Raw genomic sequence first — 26250 nt, forward strand, 5'->3', positions numbered from 1 at the left:
GCCGCCTCGGCCCGCTCCCCCCGTTACTGCTCGGCGGGGAGCGGCGCTGGAGAGGGGCTCGGCGCCGGGGCGGGGAGGCGGGGGTTTGTGTGTGTGAGAGGGCGTGAAGCCGGCCCCGGTCCCCCGTGTCTCCTCGGGGCAGGGTGGTCGGTACCCGGGAAGCGCCGCCCGAGCGGCACGGGTGTCCTCCAGCGCGTACCGGTCGCTGGCCGTGCAAAGGGGGTGCGAGGCAGCTCCCCTGCCCGGCGGCGGTGACTGGCGGCCGGCGGCTTGCCGCTTCTTTTCTCGGCGGGAGGGCGGTGTAAAAGCAACGTGGTCATCCATCGCGGGGAGAGGTTACGGCTCTCGCCGTCCCCCAAAGCTTGGGACCGCTCGGAGGCAAAGCGCTGGGTGGCCAATTAGTTAATTAATTGTCGCCTGTAACCTTTTGGCGTGGGACAAAGGTCAGAAGAGATGTGAAGCCAGCGGGACGGCAGTCCGGGGCTGTGCGGTGCTTTGCTCCCGGGAATCCCCTCCGGCCCCGGCCCGGCGGAGCCCGGCCGCAGGCAGCCCTCGGCGCAGCCCTGCTGTCGGTTAGCAGTCATTTTTCAGCACCACCGCCAGTTCTCTGCACCGGCAGGCAGAGGAGGGGTGACTTTGAGAGGCGGCTCTCAGCCTCCATCGGCGGCTCCCAAGGGCGAGACCGGCGGGCGAGCTGGCTGGGCAGCACCCACCACCTTCTAGCTGGAGGCCAAGCCTTCCCTTCCTGCAAGCGTTGCCCTGTGAAGGGCCACAGTCTAGTTTGGTAATGCTGACAGCTTACCTGGGTGACTCAACACAGGGCAGTAAACCTGGCATCAATTGCCTTTTTTTTTTTAAAAAATAAGGCTGGTGAGGCTTTGCACCTCGCTATTTCCTACTTGAATCGGGACATTTATGAACACTGTTTACACAAAGTTCTGCTGCATTAATCATGAATTATTTGCAGTATACAGCTTTTCAGTTTTTATTATGCCAGCTTTCTAAAGGTCACAGTGAATGCTTAGCTGCAGAGTTATCATATTGGTGCTTGACTTCAGTTTAACTAGATGAAGCTGAAGGTGGTTATTTGTAGTAAAACCATTCTTATTTCAGCGTTAGCAGTAACAGTGGTTGTTGCCAGTGATGCCGGTCTTTTCCACAAGTAATAATTAAACCTAGACAACGGAAAGCTAATTATAGGAGAGCCATGATCAGCAAAACTTCTTGACTGATCGAGTCAGTCAAAACCATACAACATTTGTTATCATTTGAAGGCCTATATTTTCCCTCTAGGACTATAATAGCAATTTATTTCTAGTATCCCTGTTAATCTGTCTGCATTTGCAGGGAAAACCACGTTTATCTTAGCTTCCTTTGTTATAATGTTGGATTTGAAAAGTTTATATCTGCCTTTTCGAACGTTCCTTTGTTTTCCTTTACCTGACTGCAAAGGAATGGATGTTTAAATAAAAACTGCAGTTGGATTGGACTTCGGAACAAAATTGTGATCTCCTTGAGTTATTTGTAGAACTAGATCACCAAATAATGCATCAGTCTTTGAGAAGGAGGAAATCCATTGTCTTGATAAAATAAAGTACCAGCTTAGTTCTGCATCCTGTCTCTGATGGGTTATCCATGCAAGAGTTGTTTTCCGTTCCTGGAAGCAGAAACCTTGCATATCTTCCTAAGAGAAGGTTTGGAGGTGGGTTGGAGGGGAAGGCAAGGAGGAAATAGAAGGGCAAAAGATTTGGCTGTATGCTGACCAGACAGATGTAGAGGGAGGGTAAAGGAGACCCAGTGAACTATGACACCTTGATTAATGTGTGAAGAACTCTGCTGCGTATTGGCCACTGTTTTCATTATAGGAGGTTAATTTTCAGATGTTTTAACTAGGGCAGTATTATTATATCCTTCTCCCTTCCCCCATCCCAATTGAAAATAAAGGTAGATTTCAGTAAAAAGGTCCTTCAAGTTGTTACTCTTTCTAGACTTCAAGTAATCTCCTCCTTGGATAGATAGCTTAACGTAGAGTGAATGAAAATAAAAACCGCACCCTCCTTTTTAGTAATAAGTTTCAAAACTCTTTGTTTCCCTCGTTGCAGCTGGCTGAATGTGAGTCAGCCTCCCGCTCATGCATATTACAGTAATGGAATAGTCTGGCATTTATTATTCAGTAACTGGTGGTCGTGTGGGTGCGGTGCATAAAAGGGCAGCACTACCTCGGTTTACTTGTTGATTGTACTTGAGGCAAAAAGCATACAGCCCTCTTTTGTCAAGAAAAAATCTGAGTTGTTGCTTAGCAAACGTAAGGCCAAACGCTGCTTGTGTTACTTGTGTGCAATATTGCTTACAGCATGCATCATAGTAAAGTTTTTAAAAATGATTTGTATGTTTAATAGCATTATAATGTTTCTTCGTCTGACAGTTTCTCTCTTTTCCTTCTTAATTAAACCAGTAATCAAGCACTGTTTCAGAGTGAGAGATCTTGTTGTGTAGGTTTTTAACTCTGAAAAGATTATTCCTGTTTCCAGGGACTTCCCATGTTAAGTTCATGATGCTGACGAAAGGACTAGAAGATGGTGTAGCAATTGCTTTCTCTTAAGTCATTCTGTATCATAAAGCTTACGTGTAGTCATCTTATTTTTCTACTCTGATACTTGTAGTTATTTCCATTGGAGAGGAGGTGACTCCTGCAGTCAGACAGCCCCGAAGTGTGGTAAGACCCAGGTAACTTGTGAGATCCTCACCTGGTGACATGTCTGTGGTTTGGTGGGATGTGCAGCGAGTGTGGCTGCGAGGAGATTTGCCTCACATAAATTGCCAGTCAAACTAGGAGGAGGCTGTGATCCATTGTTGATAACGTCAGAAGGAAGAAGAATGAGACTGTTGTGTTTTGAATACCTAAAAATGTAGCTTCACTTTCAGATGGTCTTTAACAATTTACAGTCCTCAAAGTTCTTACCATTAATGTGATCTTTCCCTCCAACAAAAATCTGTTTAGGTATTATAACTGTGCTTGTAGGAAGTATGGAAGTCACCCAGACTTAGGGCAGATACTTGGTCAGTGGAAGAGCTTTAAAGAGAAAAATCCATTCACTTTCTTTAAACAGGCAAAAAGAAGGTATACTTTGATAGCTGTGGCTTAGATTCTTATATTCATTCAGCAAAAGCTCTGCAGTGACCATTACCGTACATTTGCTTTCTGAGAAAGAGCACTTGGTTTGTAGAAAAGAGGAAAAATTATGACGTATGCTATTCTGTTTCATTCAGCCTTTTGCAAAGACATTTGCCATGACTGAGTCAACGTTAACACGGAGCTTTACACAAACCTTGAATGACTTGATTTGACTTTCCATTCCAAATTTCCATTCTAAAGATTGTATGAAAGCAGGCAAATTTTGGATGTCACATTTACTATGCAAACTTGATTCCCAGCTGATGGTTCTTGAAACCTCAGTCAGTGCAAATGATCAGGAGGGCTTTATGTGAAGACCAGTGGCAATAATGTAATACATAAGCCCAATGTAAAGGGGCATTTTTACTGTTGAAGCACTGAGTGTCATTATCAGGCTACTCCCTGGATGTGATTGAGTTTAAAACAATGTATTGACAAATGCTTTATTTGTGGAAATGCTTGTTAATTATGTTAAACGCTAAATATGCCAAAGTTTTAAACAACTTCTGGTCCTGATTTCGATGTCTGTCGTCCAGAAACTTCCTATTTGTTTAATGCTTCAAGTTTCTGTACCCGCTGCCTTCTCTGTGCAAAGACCACAGCAGAGGGGAGCCGCGGTTTTAGGGGTGTGTGCCAAGTCCGTGGGGTGCTGGCTGCCTCGCACACGTACCTGGGCACTTGGCTCCCGCAGCTGCCGCATCTGCAGTGCGGAGCAGGCAGGTTCTCGTCGTGCAACCAGGCAGTGACCCATGGATATGCCCTGACCCTGGCAGTGAAAAAGTTTGCTCACCTTGTTTTAGGGGATCTGGCAGCTTAGCTTCTTCTGTAAAGTCAGTAGCCTTTTCATAGCCAGTTAAATTATCGCCATGGTATGCACTGCTTCAGTGCACTTCTTGTCTTAAAACCTTAAGTTTTGGACCATTCATTTACTCTTCAGTTCCTTTGATGTAAAGATAAAATACGAAAACAAACAAAATCCCATCTTTTTGCGTCAGACAACAGAATTCTCTTTTTCATATAGGCAGCACTGAATGAGTTAAGGTAACTCTTAGATGAATTTCAGCTGATGCTTTTTTGCTAAGAGCGTGCTTCATTGCATTGAATGCACATTTTTTGATGCAGTGAAATTGTTGGGTTGCTAGTTCTCTGTTTAGCCACAAACCATGCTGCAGATTTCCTTTGCTCTGGTGTCCATCTCTGGAGTGCTTTTTGGAGAAAGAGGAGAGCGTTGCTCTGTCTGCTCAGACTTCTAAACGTACGTGTATGTCTGTACGTCTGGTTGATGGCAACTCGGTGGAGTTTTACAGTTGCCAGATGGCAGTTTTGTTTCAGTTAATCTGGCCTGAATTTGTTTATCTGGATGCAGAAGTCTGATGGTATTTTTAAAGAAAAAGTGCTTAATACCTTTGAAATTGCAGTATCTGGGGAAGAAGGAGAATCAGAACAGTTATTACAGGTGCAAAGTTCATGGGAGAGATGGGTAAAAGGTATGAGCAGGTGACTTCCCTTCCCTTTTAAGGAGACTTCAGCTTTTAAGTACTTTTGCCTTTGGAGAAGAGAAACAGGTTGCTAAGTTTTAGAAATCATTTCTCCGAGACACAACCTCCAGCAGGAAGTAGGTGGGGAAAATGAAACTGATAGCTGAGGTAGCCTGCTTGCCTTCGGAGTCTCTCTTCCAGAAACAGGCTTTCATTTTTGGGAGGTGGCCAATTCTGTTCGTCAAACCCTACTTCATGATAGGCAGTTCACACCCAGGCTTGCCACCTCCTGACACAAATCTGTTGTGCTATTTCACTATTTGTCCTTCTGGGTGTTAGCGGACGAGCTTAGAAGAGCATAAGTGGTTTGAAAGCTACTCGTTTAAAACAACGGTTTTGTTCGAGCGTTTTAAGGTTTTTGTCCTTGAATTTGTTCACTGTTAACGTTTGACAGTTATGTTTTTAAGTGTGTTTTCTTTCTGCTTTTTTTTGTTCTCTGGTGTACATTTATACAAGTTTACTGCGGGTGCAAGGTGTATCACTAGCACAATTTAAAGTAAGGGAATAACCCTTTTTGTCTAGTTTGAGGGCAGAAAGAGTCATTCTTAAGCATTTGAAGTTGACAGTGATGGATAACTTTTGGAAACAATCATTTCTAAAATTCTGTAACCTAGAGGACTAAATACTTTAGGTGTGAAGGAGCACTGAGCCTTTCACTTTCAGGTTATTGGTTTACTTATATAGGTCAGGTAAGCGGTAACAAAATCTGCTGCCCTGCAGCTGCCAGATTGTAATATGTCAGTCTGCATGGGGAAAGAGGTCTGCGGGATGACTGACACCTTCAGCTTTCAAGATTGTTTAGTGCAGGACTGTCAGTGTTGTGGTCCTTTTTAATTTGTTTTTTAAAATGACTGATAAAACCAGAGATAGGAAGTACACTGTGAGTCTACCTCTGGGTGGGTTAAGGGATGGAGTTCTTACTACAGTGACTTTAAAGTTGCTGTCTCTTCAGGTTTGTTTATCTTATGCCGTGTGGTTGTGGTTCATGGAAAAAGTTACAGGTAGGCAAGGATGACGACTGGGATGAAAAAGGGGAAGGCTTTTTGACCACTTGATGCATGGAAGCAGATCATGCGCTGCTGGCCAGTGAGTCATGGGGGGAAAGGACTGAAGTGGCCGGTGTTCGGGAGGAATTTTAAAAAAGCACCGAAGGTAGAGGAGAGCTGTGCCGCTGGAACGAGGATCATTCAGCAGTGGCTCAGTTGGGAAAACAATTATGCAAGTGACCTTTGTTGAGACCTCTGTGGACTTGAGAATCAGACCTTTGAGAGATGTCTGAGCTGCCGGTGTAGCCTGCCACCTAGGATATCTTGTGATAAACAGACATGTCCTTTAGACCTTAAATTTACTTAACAGGATCATAACCACCATGTTACAACAGTGCTGAGTTTCCAGCTGCTGAGCTTGTGGTTTTTGCCTTGAGGGTATTAGGGAATTTGTTATTTAGGCTGTGATGTTTTGGCCAGGGGGGGACAGATGGGCGGGCACACAAGATGGTAAATGCAGAGGTGTAGCTTATAGAAGTATAGGATATGTTGGGAAACAGGCAGAAGAGACAGGAACTCGAAAGACCTGAATGACTTTTGTGTATTAGATTTCAGTGGGTTCAAAAGTGAGGGAATAAAATCTAGTTTTTTGCAGCAGCTGCCTGTGAAGCACACTCATGTTCAGTACGTGCATCAAGATGCCTGTCTTTATCAAGTGATGGGGGGGTTGTGTAAACAAATCACTCGGCAGTAGGAATGGGCCCTTCCTGATGGCTTTTAGTTCCAAAATTATGGTTTAACCTATTCCTTCAGCCGTTGATCTGAATTCAGTTTATCTGATTCTTGCTTGCAGTTGTGATGTGAGAGCGTGCAAATCTTTAGTCTATGGCTGGAATAATACCAGCATCTTAATAACTGTCTGAAAAGAGGCCTTCTGAAAAGGACCTGCAAGTGATGAGGTTTCTGATGTGGTGCCATCCTTCTGGCTTTGGTAGTGGAAGGGGTTACTGCCAGAGGTGCTTGGTATTTAGCTGTAGGACCACCTTGCCTCCTGGTCCTGCTGTTTGCACTGCTCATCTCTTGCACCAGTAGTCAGAGCATGGGTGAGCGGCTTGTTCCTGTGGTCTCTGGGAGGCAGCTCACGGTGCCTCGAGGACCTGAAGACCCGATTAATAATTCTGGCTGGTGTTAATGTTGTCCTTCAGTTTCCGCCTCAAGAGAAGGCCATCACCCCTGGTTCTCTAATCTCCTTCGTCATGTTGTCTTCAGCTTTTGGAATGTATGTGTAGTTCTGTACTCCTATATGACAGTGATAAGAAATCCCTGATGCTGCTTTTCCTCCATTTGCCTTGACAAACTCCTTTCCATGTCATGCAACAGTTTTTGGTTTTTGTTTTGTTTGTTTGTTTTTTAACATAAAACCTTTAAGATCCTACCAACCGGGAAACATTTTTCCAAAGGAAGATGTTGAAAGGTACAATTGAAACAAATTTTATACATTAGTAAGGTAATAGGCTTTAGACAAAGCAGTTGGTAAACATGAACTTGTGTTTCTTTTGTTAACAGAAATATGTGTGATAGCGTTGACATCACGTACCATAGCTTTCTGTGTCAGTCTGGAGGATAAAAGGGCTTTAATTGCTTTTGTTTTCAAACAGGCATATCAAAACAATATAATTTTTTTTTTTCATACTAACTGTATTCCTTGTTCTCTACCTCTCCCTTGCAGGCTTTGAAAGAGATGCTATATGCAGCTGTGGACCAGGCCCCTTCTATAGAAGGTAAGCAAATTGTAACTGAGAATCGTGTTTTTCTTGGCATTGGGTGCTGGACACATAGTCCTGCTACTTTTCTGTCCTCAGTCCTCCTAAATTGGTAAACTTAATATACTGATGGGCAAATGCCTGGCCTTTCACAGCCTGCATGCTATTTTTGATTGTTAGAACTCTTTGTCCTCTGTCATTAGGACAATAAATGTCTTTGTATAGTTTGAGACTTCAACAGCTGGATTCCTCTTGCTTATAAGGGCATTCACTGGTGGAAGTACTTGCTTCATCGCTTGAGAATAGACCTTTGTTCTCCTGTGACAGCTAGCCACTTTGGGAGATAATTGTGCTGGAGAGATACTGGTTCCTGGTTTGTTACTGGTGATTTGAACTGGAAGAGTCTCGTCCTTTCATTCTGTGTCCTCCCTGAATGCTGTGCTACCTCTCGTATGTGGACATGAGTATATTTTCTTGTTTGCATGTGTTTATTGCCACTGAGTTCTCTAGAGTATTTTAGTACAGCATTTGGTTTTAAGCTCACTGCATTTTGAATAGTTTGTTTAATTAAGTGATGATCTGTGCAAAATTTCTCAATAGAGCCCTTTACTTTATCTTTCTTCTTCCTTTTGTTGTCTTTGAAGTACTGAATAGTTTTTGCCTTTATGTTGCTTCACTCCCCACTTTCTTGCCCTTCCTGTGGATTTCAAACTGTTTTTTAACCTCCTGACTTTTATTATTTTCACTTTGATTGCAGTGCAATGTTAATTTCACTAACTTCTTTGAATGCGGCTCTGGGCTTCTTTCTTGCATATTTATAGAGCAGAACAACAACTGTTGCTTCTAGTGTAGGCAGTTGGCTAACATGAATAATGCTATTCACTATTAATGTTAGCTTATTAACTACTTTGTGTTGATTGGAATTGGGAAATGAGGTATGACATAGTGAAAATAATGTGGAATATGAATTTTTTGGATTTAACTCTACCTGGTCTTTGATAAGAATTTAAAAACAAAAACTGCAATAGTTAATAGACTAAGTGTGTGTGTGTGATGGGGCAGTCTTTCCTTATACTCTTCAGACGTACAATCTAAGCTGAAAACTTCACTGAAGCAATGCTTAGACAGGTATAATCTTTAGTTCCTCACTTGACTCAGCCTGCTAATTTTGTTAAATCAATCACCCTTTTCTCTAAAGTGCAGGTCCTAGAACTAGATCTCTAAAGGTTATGGTCCTAGCATCATCTAAAATATATGGGTTATCTTTGGAAAACCGAGGAAAACTTGCCAGCAATACACTGGCAAAAAAGGAGAATCTCGCTTTATTTTTCTGAGTGGCAAAATTGCTTAAAAACCACTCACAAACCTTTTTCCCCAACAGCATAAAACCAGTTTTCTAGCTAAGAGGAACTGAAGTGGTTTGTGTAGGCCAAACTGACTATTAACTGTTAAAGACAACTTATTAATTTTGTTGGAAATCCAGCATTAGTTGTCTGGAAGACTGGAGCATTTACAAGACTCTCTTTCTGTCCATCAGTTTATTATTGACAATGGGACCAAATGGTGTCTGTACTAATAAAATTTTGTAGTCTAATGTTTGAATGTGGCTGACTGGGTTTTGCTTGTGGTACCTAGAATTTCAAGGTGGGCTTAGAGTTGCTAGCTGTAAAACTCCAAAGTGTTATAATTCAGCATTTTGATTTCTTTTTTTCAATGCTTGTGGCATACTGATGTTCTGTAATATGCTGTGATGTTTGTGTGTAAACATATTTGGCAAAGGAAGAGAAGGTGAAGAATAAAATGGTACAATATTATATTTATGCTCTTTTAAATGTTGAAAGAATTTTAACTTGTGCTTCTGCATCCTTTGATGCTTTCAAAACCTCAACAAAAGGAAAGTAATGACTTAAGACACTTTTCATAAGTAGAACAATGTTCTGTTTATTTTTTTGGGATTGGGTGTCTTCCTCTGTACTGTAGAGAACGAAGTAATCCAAACTGTTTTGAACCGCTCATATTTAACCCTGTCTTGCCTGACCCACCTTTAAGCAGAGAGCAGCTATACTAATTCCTTCACCTTTTGTTCGTTAAGTGAACGTGAGCATGTGTGTGGCGGTTGGATTTTTTTAAAGTTTCTTTTCAGTGTGTTCTTTCCCTCTCTTTTTCTCTCTGCTGAGAGTCTGTTTTGCTTTTTAGTCTCTGGGTTCCTCTCTGAAAACTGTGTGTTGCTCAGGATGGGGCCAGGCTATTTGCGCTGGAGTGACTGAGCTGTCTGTACGGGCAGGTCTGAGCCAGTGGATTCTTCTGCTGTTGCCCATAGGAGTGCAGAGGTGACAGAGGGAAGGCAGATGTCTTTCCATGAGCTGCAGCTTTAGGAAAGGCTTGTACTGGAAATGGATCAAGACCAGGTATTTCTCCATCCCTGTTGCTTACTTCCTTCTCCTTTAAGCCCTTCCGCCTTTGTTCATAGAAGCCTTAGGCTAGGGTTAGTGTGTGACTGCATACAAACTGTGCCCAAAACACTGCTCTAGTCCCTGTCAGAGGAGATGGAGCAAGTTCCTTGAACTTCGGGAGGATGTAGCGGCTATTGTCAGGGGCTGGCTGTTGGCCTGCATGTTTTCAGTTTAATATGGATTTTGCAATGGATACTTCTGCGTTATTTTGAGCTTAGCACAGAAACTACAGGAGTGTGCTACTGAAACCCAGCTTCCCAGTATGAGCCTAATGTAATCTCATTTTAGACTGGTCTAACTAAAATCCATTTTCTAATTGATCTCGTTGATCACAGACACACTGTAGACATGCACAGTTGGTTTTGATTTACCTTACATGTATTGTAAAGCTAATCTTCAGTTAATACGTTGGACTGTGAAGAAAAGGGAGTTTTGTATACCAAAGCCAAGGCTGTTCCTAGTTCTTACTCTGCTCAGCTGGATGTGTAATTCAGGACTTGTGAATGAGTTTCTTAGATTTCTGCTGCAGACTGCTTACTATATCAATTGGTAAAATTTGTATACATACAGAAATGCTTTGTATTGCTTAGTAGTATGCTGGAAACATTTTGGAAACTTTTTAAAACAAAAAAACAGTGCTACCCAACCAAGGCATGTTGTAAGTAATAGGCAAGGCAGGTAATAGGTGAACCATCCATCATTAATAGCTTTCATTGGGTTTGTATTTAGGAATCTCCTGTTTGTGGTTGGGATGTGGGTAAACAAAGTTAACTTCAGAATGACTCTTAAGCTCTGTAACTGGTGGTCCTAGTGCTACTTTGGTGGACAAAGTGTTGCTGGGAAGAGGATCTTGGCTCTAAATTGTGCAATTTTTACTCTGCTTATTATCTAGTTATATGGTGACCCTTCTCATTGTGCTACATTGAATCATACCTAGGTCTATCTGCTTTTTCCTGTTTTCAGGTAATAAACACAGACTGCGATGTTAACCAAAAACCCTGTAGATGTGAATAAGCAAAACCTGTCAAGGCTGTATGATAGGAGGAGATTGTTTATAGCTGTCCCCTGACACTACTGCAAGGTGCTGTGGCTCCCTGTGTTTCATGAGAGTTATACCAGACTGTATGCTCGCCTTTTTTGGCAGTTACTAGCTGTACACAGAGATTTCTTTAATCTGTTCAAAGACACATTTTTTTTCCTCATCTGTCTACTTTGTAACGAGTTTTCTATATGCCAGTGTTGCTCCTCATCTTTTTACGAGACTTTCCCCTGGTGAAACTTGCACCATCCTTCCACCTGAGCAACACCTGTACAAAATTAGTCTGTTAATTCAGTCTCGTACACATCACTGGAAAAAGTATCAAATGATGGTTGATTCCCAGCTGTATGATGGGACTTGCTTGAATTTCTGGAGAATTCTTTGATGCATGTTTGCTTTGTTAGCTCTTTGTTACGTGCTGCTTACTGTTACTGGAGCGATCTGGATGAATTGATGCTGCCATGATGTTATTCTCAGCTTCTGAGTCCTCACGGCACGGCAGGAAGGCCTGCATGCAAGCGTGCCAGGTCAGTGTGAGCAGGCACCCTTCCTCGACCCTGAGCTACCTTTAGGAAGAATCTGTGACAATTTAGAGGTGAAAACCCAGCGTAGTGCTTGTTTTCTCCGAGGCAGAATGTGCAGTATTGCAAAAGCATGAAATACTGACCTCACCATGAGCATGTGGATTTTCTTGCGTTCCTTGTTCCTCCCACTGCTTCCTGTCCCATTTGTCACCTAAGTAAAACAGGTTACTGGACCACTGTTGCTTGGAGTCCTCCCGATTATTCCACTTGGTGAGCAGATGTGTCGGCATCTCCCCAAGCTCCTTACAATGCGGCTCTTCTCAGCTGCAGTGGAGATGAAAGTGTGGCTGTAAATTATTCATTCTGATTATCTGCTCGAACGGACAGGGTCCACTCTAAATATTATTTCCTAGAATATTTGTCTTTCAGATATTGAAATTTAACCTCCCTTTAATACTTGTGTAAACAAACATTGTTGTAATATCAGATGGTACAAGAGCGTTCTGTTGTATCCTCTTATTACGGAGATTACTTCTTCCGCTTAACCCCAATCCTGAATTCCAGTGGCACCTTTTGAATGAGGATCACTGCTGGTTGAAGAGCTGTGTGGGGCTGGAATGGTGTAACAGCATAGGAGTGGGGAGTATGGGTGCTTTAAGGTAGAACTCAAACCCCAAATCAGTAGGTGACGTTAAAATAACATTTGATTGGTAGGGGAAAAGCTTTAGTGGCAATGGAGATCCCCTGCTGGTACTTGTAATCTGTATGGTCACCTATTTACTTGTGCTAGATTAGAAAAGCAAGAGGTGCAAGTTTGGGACATGCTGAGAGTGCCCTTGTTCCTGCTTTCATTTGTAATGCACTTACCATGTTAACTGACAGCTACAAATCTTTAGTTTGGATTTATTTCTGTTACTAAATAAATAAGATAGTATTCTTTAGCGTGGTAAGTAATCTCAGTGAATAAGCAGGGTGTGGGAAAAAACATTCTTTTTTTCCAAAGGAAGTTATGAGGCTGATGATTTTCATTTGTTATATGCAGACATGCTTTGTAGGGTTGATCAAAGGCTTATGGTTTGTCTGTATATATACAGATGTCTTCTTTTTATTTCAAAATAAACATTTATTTCCAATTGCATAAGCCTACTTTGTAGCGGGTTGAGGTTTTGTTTACATGGGAATGCTTAGACTTAAGGGAGTCTTCAACAGAACTGCTTCACATCAACTACGGTGAAGCAGCCACCAGCAGATTAATGCTTTGTCTTTATTTCACTATGTTGTTGCACGCCCATCAAGGACATGGGGATCGGTGTCCTTCTGAAGGACACATGTGACTGAAGGTTGGTGTCCTACCCCCTAGGTGCTGGTCCTTGATTCTGTGCAGAGTGTAATTCAATCTGGAGGCCTCCGCATTTATAGCTAGTGTGTAAGCTCAAACAAAAAATAAAAAATCCCATGGCAGTCCTCTTCTCAGTTGGAGACCTGATGCCAGGTATTGGAGTAGCTATAGAAAAATAGGTTATTGGGCTTGTTGAAAACGTTAGCTTCCAGACCATGCAAACGGTGGACAGGAGGAGAACTTGGCTGCATACCAGCATTTAGAGAAGGAGGTGATGTCTGGTTTCTCTTACCCTAGGGCAATAAAATTTGAAAGGTAAACAGTGCATATGGTTGTAGTAGGGTGCAGAGTAGTGTGAGAGAACAGCTGGATGATCACCAAAATATTTGGAGCACAGATGCCTCTATGAAAATGTAGTGTACTGTGTTCTCATGTAAAAGTCATTTTGCTGTCAGAAGCAGTACGGTGTTCGCAGCAAGTCAGCATTGAGACTGACCGCGGTGCTTGCTTTGTACCAATGCATGCCACTTTCTGTTCATTCAGAGTAATGCAGACCCACCTACGCTGTTGATATAGCGATTTCCTCAGAGGTATTGAGTACCTAGTGATTGAATTCTGCTTAACCATTAATTAGTGTAACGTGGGTGTGGAATAAAGGTCAGGTGAGGTACAGACCTGGGATGATTGAGGGTAACTTGTTGATAGTGCAGACAACTGGCCAATATAAGTTCTGATTTTATTACCGTTGCATAGACCGCAAGTGCTCAAGTTGTGGCACTGGAGTACGTTCAGAGCTGTCTTGGCAGCAAGGAGCAGCCCTTGCTGCTGCCCCTAGGGACTGGTGTGCTCAGGGTCCTGGCCTGCGTGCAGGTGCTGGTTTCTGTGGGCTGCAAGTTCGTTTGTATTTTTGCACCTGGCTGTGAACCCTTTCAGCTGTTAGAAACCACTTGCTCCAGAAAGTTCGTGGGAGAGTATCCCTGGTGCAGAAGGGAGCTTCCCTGGGGCTCTCTGGGCTGGTGTGGGACCATGCAGGGTAACAAAGAGAGGGTTGTGGTGGGAAGTAGTTTAGCAGGTTGATTGTGTAGATTACTGTTTCTTTCTGAAGGAAGCTTGTGATTGCGGTTGGTGGAAACACTGGACTTCCTCACACTTTCCATTTGCCCTATGGCCAGCTCCTGGGCTGATACGCCACTTCATCTGTGTGCACAAGCCGGGAAGCTCGTGTTGTTGCTGAGCAAGCTTTTTTTCCTTTTCCTCTGTCTTCTAATGTGTTCTGGGTAACTTCCGCAGCAGCTCAAAGAGCTTTGAGGCATTCACGTTGGGTGGAGAACTTGAGTCCCAAGTGTACCGAAGAGTATAGGTTCAAGGCTTAGGGATGGGCAGTTAATTGCTTTGCAATTTTGTTCTGTACCCTTTTTTTCTTAAGCATCCTTTGGTATTGAGTACTAAGAGCTATTAAACCCGGGATAATCAAAGAGCTGTATGTAGCTCAGGAGGTAATAGCGAAAGCTGGACCTGATAGTCAAGGCTGGCCCATGTGAAAGGGCTGCATCTAGAGGCAGGTTGCTTTTGCAAGTCTGCAAACTGCTTACTGTTACTTTGAATTCGTTATCTACTTTTACTAAAAAGCAGTTTACTGTCTTAAAAGTCCAGCTGCAGAAGGGCTGTAGATGATTCCTTAATGATGTATATAGGGTAACAGCAACATCAGAAATGCTCAACTGTGCCATTTTTTTTTTCCTCTTTTTCCTTCCTGCATTTGCTTTCCAGTAATTTAAAAATGCCAGTCTGTTACCTTTTTAGTGGTTAGAGGAATTAACAGTGCTCATAATTTAACCGGTATGTGCCAGGTTTCATGTTAGTGGTCAAAACTTGAGGGTTGGAAAATAGAAAAAGATTCGCAAAGCTGGAAGATTGACAGACAGCCGTGCCTTCAACGAAGCGCTCCTGAGACAACAGAGAAACATCAAACAGCATTTTGGCTGTAGACATGAAGAAGCACTGCACATGTATATACAAGAGGCCGGTATTTATTGCTTTGTTTCAAAAAAAGACCGCACTAGACATCTTAACAGCAAGATTCAGTGTGCGTGTAGGAGACAGCCTCTGGGTTTCTAGTCATTCCTTTGGAGCTGTATTTGAAATAGGTGACTTGAATTACTAGACAATTAAGATTTTGGATGAGACTATAGCTACTTGGTGAATAATGCAATATGAATTAAATTTGATTCGTTTCTCTCTCTCTTTAAAAATGCATGCTGTGCGCAAGGGAATAAGCAGAATATCCCTGGAAGGAAATCTCATTCTTTTACATCGTAGCTGCTTGTAAGATGCCTTAGAAAAATGGCCAACCCGCCAACACCCCATGGAGTCCTGACATCTCTGTGTGATGCGGTGGAGGAGCAAAGGCTGTCCCTGGGCACCCTCCTGCTAGGGCGGTCCTTTCGGTTGTGTTACCTTAATCTGCTGTAGGGCCGCACCATGCAGTGGCTATTGCAGTAATGGTCTCTGAACATGAGAAGGTCTGTCTCTTTGATTAAGTAATTTTAAAATTAGCAAGGATGTGGTAAAAAGTCAACTCACTCCTGGTCACATTTCTTTTTCCTGATTCCTGAAGTAAAAAGAAGGCTAGTTGTGTATTTCACCTGTTCTTTTTACAGTGTATCTGTAGCCTTGCAGCTTGACCCCTTTTTAGTAAAAGTAGATAATGAATTCATTTTAAAATGTAATTGTGCTTTTTGTAAATACATAATCTTTAACTTTAGTTACAGCATAAACCTGCAAAATTACAGCATCTTAGTTTTACAAAGCCACAGTTCAAAAAAAAAAAATTGAGTTTAAAAATCTATATTTTATTCCATTTATTATACGGCCATTTAGTTAATATATTTTAGATTGTTTTATGCTACTTCTGTTGAGTGAGGTAACCGTTTTCCCCTGAATTAGTACAGCCTAAATGTAAAAGTCCTATCATACGGTTCTGTTCCCCTGTGAACTGAGAAGGGGTGTAGCTTCAAGAAAACTGCAGAGAGGTATAAGGGATATTTTACTAATGCGTGGTATGACGAGTACTAAAGCTCCTTTGTTGTAAGACAGCAGCACTGTGAGTCAGAGTTCTGTATGTTCAGCTAAAAATCACAAAGAAAACTGCATGAAAATACACAAAATCTACTTTTTAAAGTAGTTATTGCTCTGTCCAGGAAGGCGACTGGCATTGCAGCGGGCACGGAGTGCCACTGGGATGGTGCAAAGCCCGCGGGCGAGCACACCCCAGCCTGCCTGTTTGCGGGCACTGGCTCTTGCGTTGTGCACTCAGCAGCTCAACTTCCCCTCTGCAGAGGGGGAAGCCTTGTTTATCTCCTAGGAGATGGAAAACCAATTTCTACTTCCTGATGAGAAGTTGACAGGCTATTTGACTTAACAAGAGAGGCAGGCAGTGTGATTGGGAAGAGGGAAATTGCATGCCATAACATACCAATATAAATGCAATTTATTTTGCATGTGCTATATAGCTCCAGGCACACATTTTGGGGTGCGTGAGAATTCTTTGCATGCTGAAATGTGAGCTCTAAATAGCAAAAAGAGGCAAATTTAGCATCAAGACTATGTTTATAATTTTGGTTTTATTTTTACTGTAATTGCTTAGCATTCTTTTATAAAAGCTCCTAATGTATTTGTGGGGCGAAGTGCAGAGAAGCTGAAAAGATCAGCGAGCTGTTAACTCGGGATCTATCTTGTCCCACAGTTGCAGACTTGTTCTGACATGTGGCCAAGGCTGCTATTCTGGTACTGCCTTTGCTGGTATCCTGTCCCTGTGCAGCTCTCCAGGAGGACAGCTCTGCCGAGCTCCTCGCTTCTCCTGAGACGGAGCAGTTCAGTACTGGCTAGCCTGTCTAGTTGTCAGTCCCATAATGTGTCGGCTATAGGGAAAAATGGGCATTGTTGGTCTAAACCCCCATTCTTTGTTCTTATCGTTTCCTATTCTAGCTGATGGATCATTTATATGAGTTCGTTGTGAATGTCCTTGTATTTTTAATGCTGTGTGTCAGGGCATCAGCAGCATTTACAGTGTGGTTGCTAATCTGTGAACCCAGGTATGCTTTTTAAAGGCAGCTCCCTTATTAGCACAGCTGTAGGAGCAAGTCACAGGCAATGCAGTAAAATGGGATAATAATGAGCAGGATTGGCTGATGTACCTATAAGGTAAATTCTATAAATAGGTTAATGGAGTTTGGCTTGTACTTCAGTGTTTTGATATGACTTTGTCTTCCCTAATCAGAAGTAGCAATTGGAAAGCAAGAAAATAAATAATCTGAGAGCCTGATACGGCATTCCGTGTTACTTCATAGTCTTTCGTATATGCCAAATGGTCCTTGAGCTCTGTGGCAATCCAAGACAAAGGTTCAGTTTCTTCCCTGCCCAGCCACAGGAGAACACACTTCTCCAGTAGAAGCCTGGGCCAAGGCTTGGTTCTGCTCGGACCTTGGTGAACACAGGTGCAGGAAAACATTTCTCGGAAGTTTTGTGTCCTTTTGAAGCCTTTAAGAGGTTACAGTTCACTGAATGGCCTAGGGATGACAAGGCTTCCCAGAGAGGGTAAAGGAAAAAGAAAAGTCAGAATGCCTTTTGCTTTTCTGTGATCGAACTGGATTAGTGTCAGTGCTCGCAAGTGATAATTGTGTATATAGAAGCTGCATTTGTGGGTTTCAGATGCTGTAGGTGATGCTCTTAACACACAACATTAATTTATGGTGTAGATTTAATTAGTAGGACGTCGATAAGACTTGTTTATTAAAACTTCATGTTTCACAGGGTGAGTCGGTAAAATATGGATTGTGAATGAAATTTTGAGCAGTTGGAGGCAGAGAGGTTAGAGACAGAAAGCTGAGCTTGTAGGGTTTGCCACACCTGACCAGCCCCATCTGCTGTAATGATCCTGGCAGTAAGGTCACTGCTGTTTCTGGTGAGCACTTCAGATCCTGCAAAAATACCCCATATCAGGTGTGAGTTTTAGCAACACATCAGCAATGGGGAGCCTGCCACAGCTTTACCGTTCTCTTCAGCAGATGTCATCTTCGTGGTGAAGCCTCAGAAAGTGAAGGACCAAGAAGGGTAGTGAAGGGAAAAGGTGAACAGGTTCCTCTGTGTGCAGCCAGCCTGCCAGGAGCTGGGTCAGGGCTCGGCCCCTGGCTCTCCGAGGGGCTGCAGTGCGGAGTGGAGCTTGCCAGGCTGCTTTTGGTTCCTGGCTCACGTTTCTGTGTACATGTGGACGCTGTTCTTCCCCAGCTGGTGTCTTTGGCTCTGGTGTTAGCTGCACCCATGTCTTCTTACAGTGGAAGATTAGTTTGCTACTGTCAGTGTTAAATAGGACTCAAGTCTCCAAGGCTCCAAAGGTACTGACAAAAGAGCTTTCAAATCTGCCCCTCCAGTTTTAGAAATCTAAATGCAGCTCAGCTAGAATTGATCTGTACCCATTTCCCTTTCAGTTTCTTCGGCTTTCAGCCAGCTCCTATAGATTCAATTCTGGCTTTTGTTCTCAGCTTATTGAGCTGGATTGATGTGGCCGCATGCTAATGCAGCATTCTAGATGGAGCAGATGTGCACCCGCTCGCTTTCCGGCTGAGGAGGAATTCAGCGTTGGAAGGTGCGTGATCTGGGCTTGGACTTGCCTAAGCACAAATCCGAGTAATGAATTAGTCATCAGACACGGAATTCATTTCCCTGGGGACATGGAGAGGGAGGCTGGTACAGCCCAGCTGTCAGTCAGGAATTGCTGATGCAGGAACTCTTGCCAGCTGAGAAGGTTCTTCCCACCCCTGCTAATACAGTAAGCCTAGGCTGCCAAATCCTTTAGTTTGGTATTTCAGTAGTAACACGAGTGCTTTATAGCATGTGCTTAAAGGCTTTGGTCTCTTTACCTAACTTACATAAAAATGTTAACTGGCTATTTTGGAACCAAAGGCAGCAGACGTTAATTGTAGCAACTCTGCAGTCTTCTACATGCGAGGCAATTTTACTGAATCCTATTTATGTGGTAAGCAGGGTATGCCAGAGGGGTTTGCCATCCTCCATCCATTTCAGGAGTGATTTCATGGTTATTGAGGTATATGGGTGATAATGGGGTGAGTTTGGGAAGAGATGTTTCTGCTTCATCACCTTCTTACCACCTTGGCTGCAATTCTCATTTTGTTCTGGTTTTTTCCTCTCTTGTTAGTCTTCAACTGTAGCATGTGGCTCATGGTGGCTGATCTCATGTATGATAATTATTTTCTGAGATGTTAGCTTTACCTGTCAAATAAGGAAGAGAAATTATGGCACTGTGTGCTCTTTTGTACATAACTAGATCAACGTCTGTTTGAGATTTTCACTTATGTGCACCGTTTTACTAGAGTGGGTAAAAAAGGCTAGTGTCGGTATTCTTTTCCTGCCTTATGAATTTCCCCACCATAACTTCCACCTATGCTGATCCTTTCGAGAGTTGCCGTTATGGCTCCTAGCCAGCCTGTCAATGTTTCTGTTACCTTTGCTGGACAAACACCATGTGCAGTAGCAGATAAATGAGTGATTCTCTGCTGTAGTGAGGGGAAGCGGCACAAGAAGCTCAAGATTATGGTTGATACTGTGGGCTTTTGAATGATTTTTTTTTTTTTTTTTTTTTGGAATACTGAATAATGAAGCCAAAGCCTTCCAAATACTAGCTTCCAGTTTGCCTTAACCTTCTGATACTCGAAGGGCTTGATTTTTATTAACTGCTATACTGAATTGTGTTGGAAGTGCAAAATTAAAATATTGCAGGGGGATTTATTATGAATATTGCAAGAAGCTGGGATTTACATGAAACTGCACTTTAGACTTGCACTTCTTTCTCTGAATTTTTTGCAGTTACTTCAGCAAGATCATGTTGGAGTTTGAAAAGGGTCTTTTTGTCAAAGTATAGTCTGGAGAATGGAAGTGTTCAGTTTCTGGTGCTGTAATGTTGCTGTCTAATCCCTTTATACCAATTACAGGAGATCCCACTTGAAATATTCTAAATTAAAAAAAAATACAGAGAGGGGAAGAGGCTTAGACATAGTGTTAAATACCACAACTTCCTTGAGTTCTCTTGCAAATATCCATCAGACCTTACAGTCTTCACGTGGTTCTGCTGTTGTGAGATATCTAAACAGAGGAAGTAAACCCCAAACCTCTGAGAGTATTAACTGATGTCAGTACAGATTTTCATCTTTTAGGAGTAGCTTGTAACTGTAACCCAAAGAGGTGGTATTATTTCAATTAATTTTTTTTCAGATGACAATATTTGGCTCTAGTGGAATGGAGAAAACTGCCACTGTGAGTTCTCTTCCCATTCTTATGTTTACTTTTTTGAGCCCTTTGGCTAGGCTAAGCCAATGTCTTGGACTGCTTGAGAACTGGTGTTTTGTCATTCTCTATGTTTTTCAATTTTAAGTTTATTTACAGAAATTAGCAAAAATGAGGAACTGCTTGAAGTACTACGCTTAGTTGCTTGGGTGTTGTGTATGGTCAGAGTTGGCAACTTCTCTGTTTAAAGTGTTTGAGTCTTATTTGTGGGTTCAGATTTGTTTTGGGTCATTGTTTGGTCATGCTGTTCTGTTTTTAATCTTCGAAGACTTACATTGATGAGTGGTTTGTTTTTGGTTTTTTTTTTTTTTAATACTAAGTCCCTCTTCTGATGTTTTAGTTAGACTTCAGTTCTGCTGTGTCAGAAGTGAGCGCAGCTGCTTTGCACTTGCAGCTTCTGGATTGCACAGCACTAATTCTTTCTGGTTTGCATAACGTTGCACTGATCTTTGTTGGAAAGTTAATTTATCTAGCTCTTCAGTTTTCCATGTTGGAGGGTGACAAGAGGTTATTTGAACTGAAAGCAAAGGCTCAAATGGCTATTTGAAACCTAAACAAAGCAGGGAGCATGCCATCTGAGAGCGAGTTTGCAGTTTTTTTGATCTGGTGCCTCTCTTGTACACCACGCTTGATGGAACTATTTGTTGATGGAGAGGAAAGTTCATAGCTCAGTTGCAAAGACCGTGGCTGTTTCTGAGAAGAGGCGGAAGAGAGAAGGCAGCGTCAGCTCTCTGGTTATGTAGCTCTGCAGTGCACTGCGTCTGCCCACCGACCTTAAATTAATCTTCTGTGCTTTCCTTCAGTGTGTGGGAGAAAAATTATCTGTTCAGATACTAATAAAAAGTGGCCTATTTAATAAGTGTTCTGTACATATATTTATTTACAAATACTCTTGATCTTTAACTAAGGAATCCAGCTCTGTTACTTGCTGCTTGGTGCTCACTTTCAGGCTGGGGAGTCTGCGAGGAGATGACTGACTGCAGAATTTGATGGCTCCGTGCATCTGTCTGTTTAAAACAAGCAGTTTTGCAGCTGATCAAAGCAGGAGGATTATGCTGCTGCTGTGGAACTAAACTGGCGAGGGAGGATAAATGGCAGCTCTGAAGCAGGCCTACCTGAACTGACGGGCTCTTTGTTGTCAGCAGGATAATGTGAATAATTTGGGTTTGTTTTTTTTGTTTGTTTGTTTGTTTTTTGTTTTTTTGTTTTGGATTTTTTAACAGAGGTGGTGTTCGTTCTGTTGGAATACTTACTCTTGCGTTTCAAAGCCCAAACAACTGGGTTACTTTTAATGGAAAGCTGTATTGCATATAGTTCCATATGCAGTGCAAAGTTTATCTTCACCTAGCTGTAAGAAATATAGGGCATCCTCTGTGGATGTGGGTTTTCAGAACACTTTTCATATAAAGAAAAGAGGGATTTTGTTTTGCAAACACATATTAATAGTCTGAATGTAAAACCTGCATGGAGACTGTTATGTCTGTCTTATTAAGCAGTATATTTATCCCAGAAGTGGAGAACCATATGAAACTAGCAACGTGTTAGAGATTACAGTTGCCTTTTGTGCTATAGGTAGGCAGTCAGGTTGTGTCTTTTCTCCCCATACGTTTCTGGTTTTATAATTTACCAGATATTCTCACCTAAATGGCCTTTATTTAGGTAGCTATATTCAAAGGCAGTCTTTTTGCTTTCTCTCTAATACTGCTTTTTATTCATCCAAAGTGCACCTGTATGTATAGTAAGTATTTGTTATCAGCCAATATAATCTTCTTAATGTAAAAAGATACAGCTTTTAGAGCAAATAATTTTTTTCACATTCTGCATGTAAGCATTTTCATTTGTGGTTTTTTTACAATTAATCTATGGATGTAAATTTAAAATTATTGCAAAAACCTGATTTTCCTAGGTTGAATTGAAACTCATGCAAGTCTTGAAGTTTCTGTGACCTGTTAATAATAAAACAAATAAATGAATAGCACAAACTTAGATCTAGTGGTTTAGGAATTCAATCTGCTGAAATGCTGGCTGTCCCTGTCCAGAAAGAGCCAGTTGAAGAATTAAACCAGCTACTATTAGCTGTGTCCTCTTCTTTGTGGACAGTGAGGTTCTTGTCTCTTCTCTTTCATTGTTGTTTTATTTCAAGTTAGAAAACCAGTAAAAAGTTGAAGGCTTCCCTGTTAAATCAAGAGTAGAAATACGTCAACGTGTCAACTACAATCTGTTTCCAGTTACTGCTCCTGTCAAATTGGTTACATTCACAAAGTACAAGTAGCATTTGTGATATCGGATCATTTTTAAAGGCAGATTTTGTTTAATAGCTTTCTCTTGTCATTTTATTTTTATTATAGCTTTCTCCTTACTGCATAGTGAGGAATTTTATGAGTGAAATAGAAGTTGGTGTCTGATTCTTTGACAAGCTGCTTTTGAGTCTGGCTGTAGCTTGCTTTTATAGACTACAAGATTTCTTTTATATTTTTTGAGTAGCTAATTTAGTGTCCGGTAACTGAAGACGCTTGTATATTCCGTAAAACTTTAGTGCAAGCGTTTGAACTTGGATTATGTGCAACTGCCAGGGAGCAGAGGAGGAAGAGGAAGAAGCAGAAAACCGTGGTTTGGTTTCTGGGCAAGGAGTCAGTTCCTGCAGAAGGCATGGCGCTTGGCAAGGGGAAAAACCAAGATTGATGGTGTTGAGCTGTTTCACTCCTTGGTTTATTAGATCTTGTAAAACTGTTGGAACCATGACACTCTGTCTTATAGAGGAAAATAAGATAACGTGAGTAAGCTCAGAGCCTTTGCTCCTTTCCAGTACATTGTTTATATATGACATTGTTTTCCTTAGAACTGTTCAAATGGGTCTGCCACATTACTTTTAAAGGTATCTTGACTTGCTTATCTCCTAAGCAAAAGTCTCTTATCTGGGAATAAGGTCTGTCCTGCCTTGCCTCTGAGGTTAAGTTAGCTAGTTTGGTGGTTGGGCTGGTTTTTGTATCTTTTTTGCAGAATTTTATTGAAGTCTTGTTGAAAGTCTGGATATGGCTCTGTAATATTGAAAAATGTAGGCTTTGATGTGTACCTAATTAGGCAGTCATGATTCTTTGCCCATTGCCTGTAAGTGAAAGCTATTGAAAGGGTGCACGTATGCTGGTGTATATTCTCTTAGAAACCATGAACAGTGTAGACCAAGGCTGTAGAAAATGGATTGTGATTCTTGTCATGATTGAGAAGCATGAAGAGATTTGCTGGTGGGTTCTGAGTGACTTGGAGGTTGTTCTTTACTTTTTTCTGCTTTGTGATCATCTTCTGTGGCACTTGATCAGTTAAGCCACCGATATTTTCTGTCTTCCATAAGCTGTTCTCTCGCAAGCTTTCCTCTTTGTGTTTTTTTTCCCCTGAAATTATCCTTTCAGTTGTGAAGAGGACCTCTTAAATAATAGCCAGATTGCACCTCATTCCACGATCCACTGCTGTAGCTGGTTTTGGTGTCAAAATTTACTTATGAACTTCATTTTAAGGTTCCCTGGCAGTTGGTGCTGGCAGAGAGCAAGGACGTGATAGGCTGCTTATGAGAGAGAGCTAGAGGGAGTTTTGTCCTCCTGCTGCTTTGTGCTCTGCATTGCCTGTTGCCAGTGGTGCGAGGCCTCTAGGTTTTGCATCTCCTGCTCTGCCACGGGTCAAATGGAATTTCAGATGTTTCACTGTGTATTAGGATTTTAATTTTTTCTATTTAACCCGTTCAAGGTTCCACTTTACATATTTAAAGCATTTCCTTTTGGAGGAGGGGTGCTGTTTGTTTGATTTGGACTCCGTGGTTAGCTTTAATCAGCAGCGTCGTATTAAGAACTTTATCTGAGTACAAGCTTGAGGATTTAAAAAAAAATCTTTCTGGCTTCTCTCTGTTGTTGCCGTTTGTGTATGAAAGTGTGTTGGAGCTTTCCCTGGTGATGCTGGTACTTCGTTTGAATGCCTTGGAAGTGATTTCTTATAATAAGTAAATTTATCCTGTGGAAGAAACTTTAATCATCTAGATTTTTTTTTTCATTACTTCCTCACACCTAGTTGGAAATTCATAAAATCTGGTAGAGGTTCCAGGACCCTTAAGGACTTGCAGTGTTAAAATGATTCATTAACTGTTCTAATTATGTGACTTCTAGGGCATGCCTGCGTGCTTCAGGGCAAATAGGTATAATGACAAGTACACAATAACTGGCCTAAATGAAGGCTTCTCCTTAAATGCATCTGGGCAGCTGGTGTGACTGTTAAAAATTTTAGCCAAAAAAAAAAAAAGCACAAAATATAATGATTGGTCAGATGATGATACATGGCCACTATACATGGGTGTTTTTATTTGGCAGCTACTTATTTGAAGGCCTGAAAAACTTGCCACAGGACTTTCTCCCAAGGGTTAATAGAGAATTTGGTTTGTTGATGTTCTGAGTGCTCCTTGCTCTTGTTAAAATCAATAGACACAGTTTTTAAGAAACTTTTTTTTTTACAACTGAAAAGGCGAAAATCTTTTCTCTGTGAAGCAAACAGATCTATGTTTTCCTGTGATTGATGTAGGCTGATACGGTGGCTTTTGAAATTCAAACTGCAGGCAGCTTCTGACATCTGTATTGCAGGTAGCTTCTCTGAGGTGGACTTGTAGATAAGGCTGTTGTGTAGGCCTCTTGCAACATTTAATGTCAGAAAGCTGAGCTAAGATGTGTTAATTTTATTAGTGTAAGTTGAAGCAATGATAAAAGGAGGTGGTAACTTGTAAAAGTGTATTTTAAAGAGCAGTAGACCTGAGTCTTTCCATTTTAACTTCAGTTTCCGTTCAGGAGGGGTAAAATGTCATTAGCTGAAACCAAGAATAACAAAAGTTTAATTTCCTCACAGTAGAAGAGAAGCTCTTAATCTAACAAAAGCCATAATGTCAGGAGCAGAGAAACCAGCTTCATGGCAGCAGTTGTATCTGATGGTTTGTCTTGATGGTAATCCTGCAAGAGTTAGGCTGCTCGTTGCTATTTCCAAAAGGCAGTGGAGTAAACTTCTGTTAGACTCGGGTGGTAAAAGGCTTTCACCTCTGCTTTGTCACAGAGTGCTGCAAGTAAGTCACGCTGGCACTTTAGAGTTTGTTTACATTTGCCAAAATGGAGTTTTAGTGTATGTTATTAATTTGTTATAGTATCAAGCGTGTCTTTTGAACATGCTTGTTGGAAGGTTTCCTTTTGAGTCTGAGTGAGGAGGGAGAAGTTAAGTTGTTGATACATCTGTAAACTGAAAATAAACCCCAAATTGAACCTAAAAGTAACTTCCTGTTACTCTGTCTGGAAGTGATCATTTGGAGTCGTGAATGGTACCTACAGGGAGTAACAGAACTGGTCCCATTGGAATTAGTATGAAATTAGAGCTTTACATGCAAATAAGATCTGAGGACTAAACACTGCACACACACACACACCACACCACACCACCCCCCTCATGCTAGTGGGGTTTTTTTTTTTTTTGTGCCTTTTTTCCTCTTGCCACCCTGGAATAGAGAAGTCCCCAGTGACATTTCTCACAAACGCGGAGCGCTCTTAGGAAAAATGCAGCTGTTGGAGGCTGCAGGATTCTGGAGTGAGCCATGTGTTGTTGTGGTTTAGTAACCACAGGATACTTGAACAATACAGAGAGGTATGTGGAAGACAGTACACGTTCTCCAGTTGTAGGCAAGAACTGTTTTTCTTGCGTTTCCTTTAGAGAAACAATCAGGCTCATTAAGATGATTAATTAATGCAATTCTCTGCCATTAATCTTTCTGAACACCAATAGCATGCAGTGAAATCCATTAACGTGCCGTGACCCTGTGCTAATTGTTAAACTCTGCTCTTCTTTGAACAGCTTAGTACTGAGGTAGATGCACATAGATTACAGTGGGGTAAGAATGGCTCCCTCGCAAATGAAAATATTTGATGTGATAAAACAGATAATAATGCTAGCGCTCTCGCTCTTCAGTTGTTGAATGACTTAAGTAGAGTATGCCATTAATGCTATTAAAAGTTATTAAATAGGAGTGAGGAAGACATGATATGGAAAGGGAGAAAATCAGT

General features: G+C 41.8%; 1 protein-coding gene across 1 annotated transcript in view; it reads left to right on the forward strand.

The window, feature by feature from the left end:
• The window catches only part of XPR1 (xenotropic and polytropic retrovirus receptor 1), a 111824-nt gene that overhangs the window by 175 nt on the left and 85399 nt on the right, over positions 1-26250 (forward strand). The window contains exon 2 of the mRNA XM_050900597.1: positions 7429-7480. Within this exon, the coding sequence (XP_050756554.1) occupies positions 7429-7480 (52 nt within the window). The remainder of the gene's footprint in view (positions 1-7428; positions 7481-26250) is intronic.

Source organism: Gymnogyps californianus, chromosome 8 (genome assembly GCF_018139145.2).
Source record: "Gymnogyps californianus isolate 813 chromosome 8, ASM1813914v2, whole genome shotgun sequence".
Taxonomy (NCBI): domain Eukaryota; kingdom Metazoa; phylum Chordata; class Aves; order Accipitriformes; family Cathartidae; genus Gymnogyps; species Gymnogyps californianus.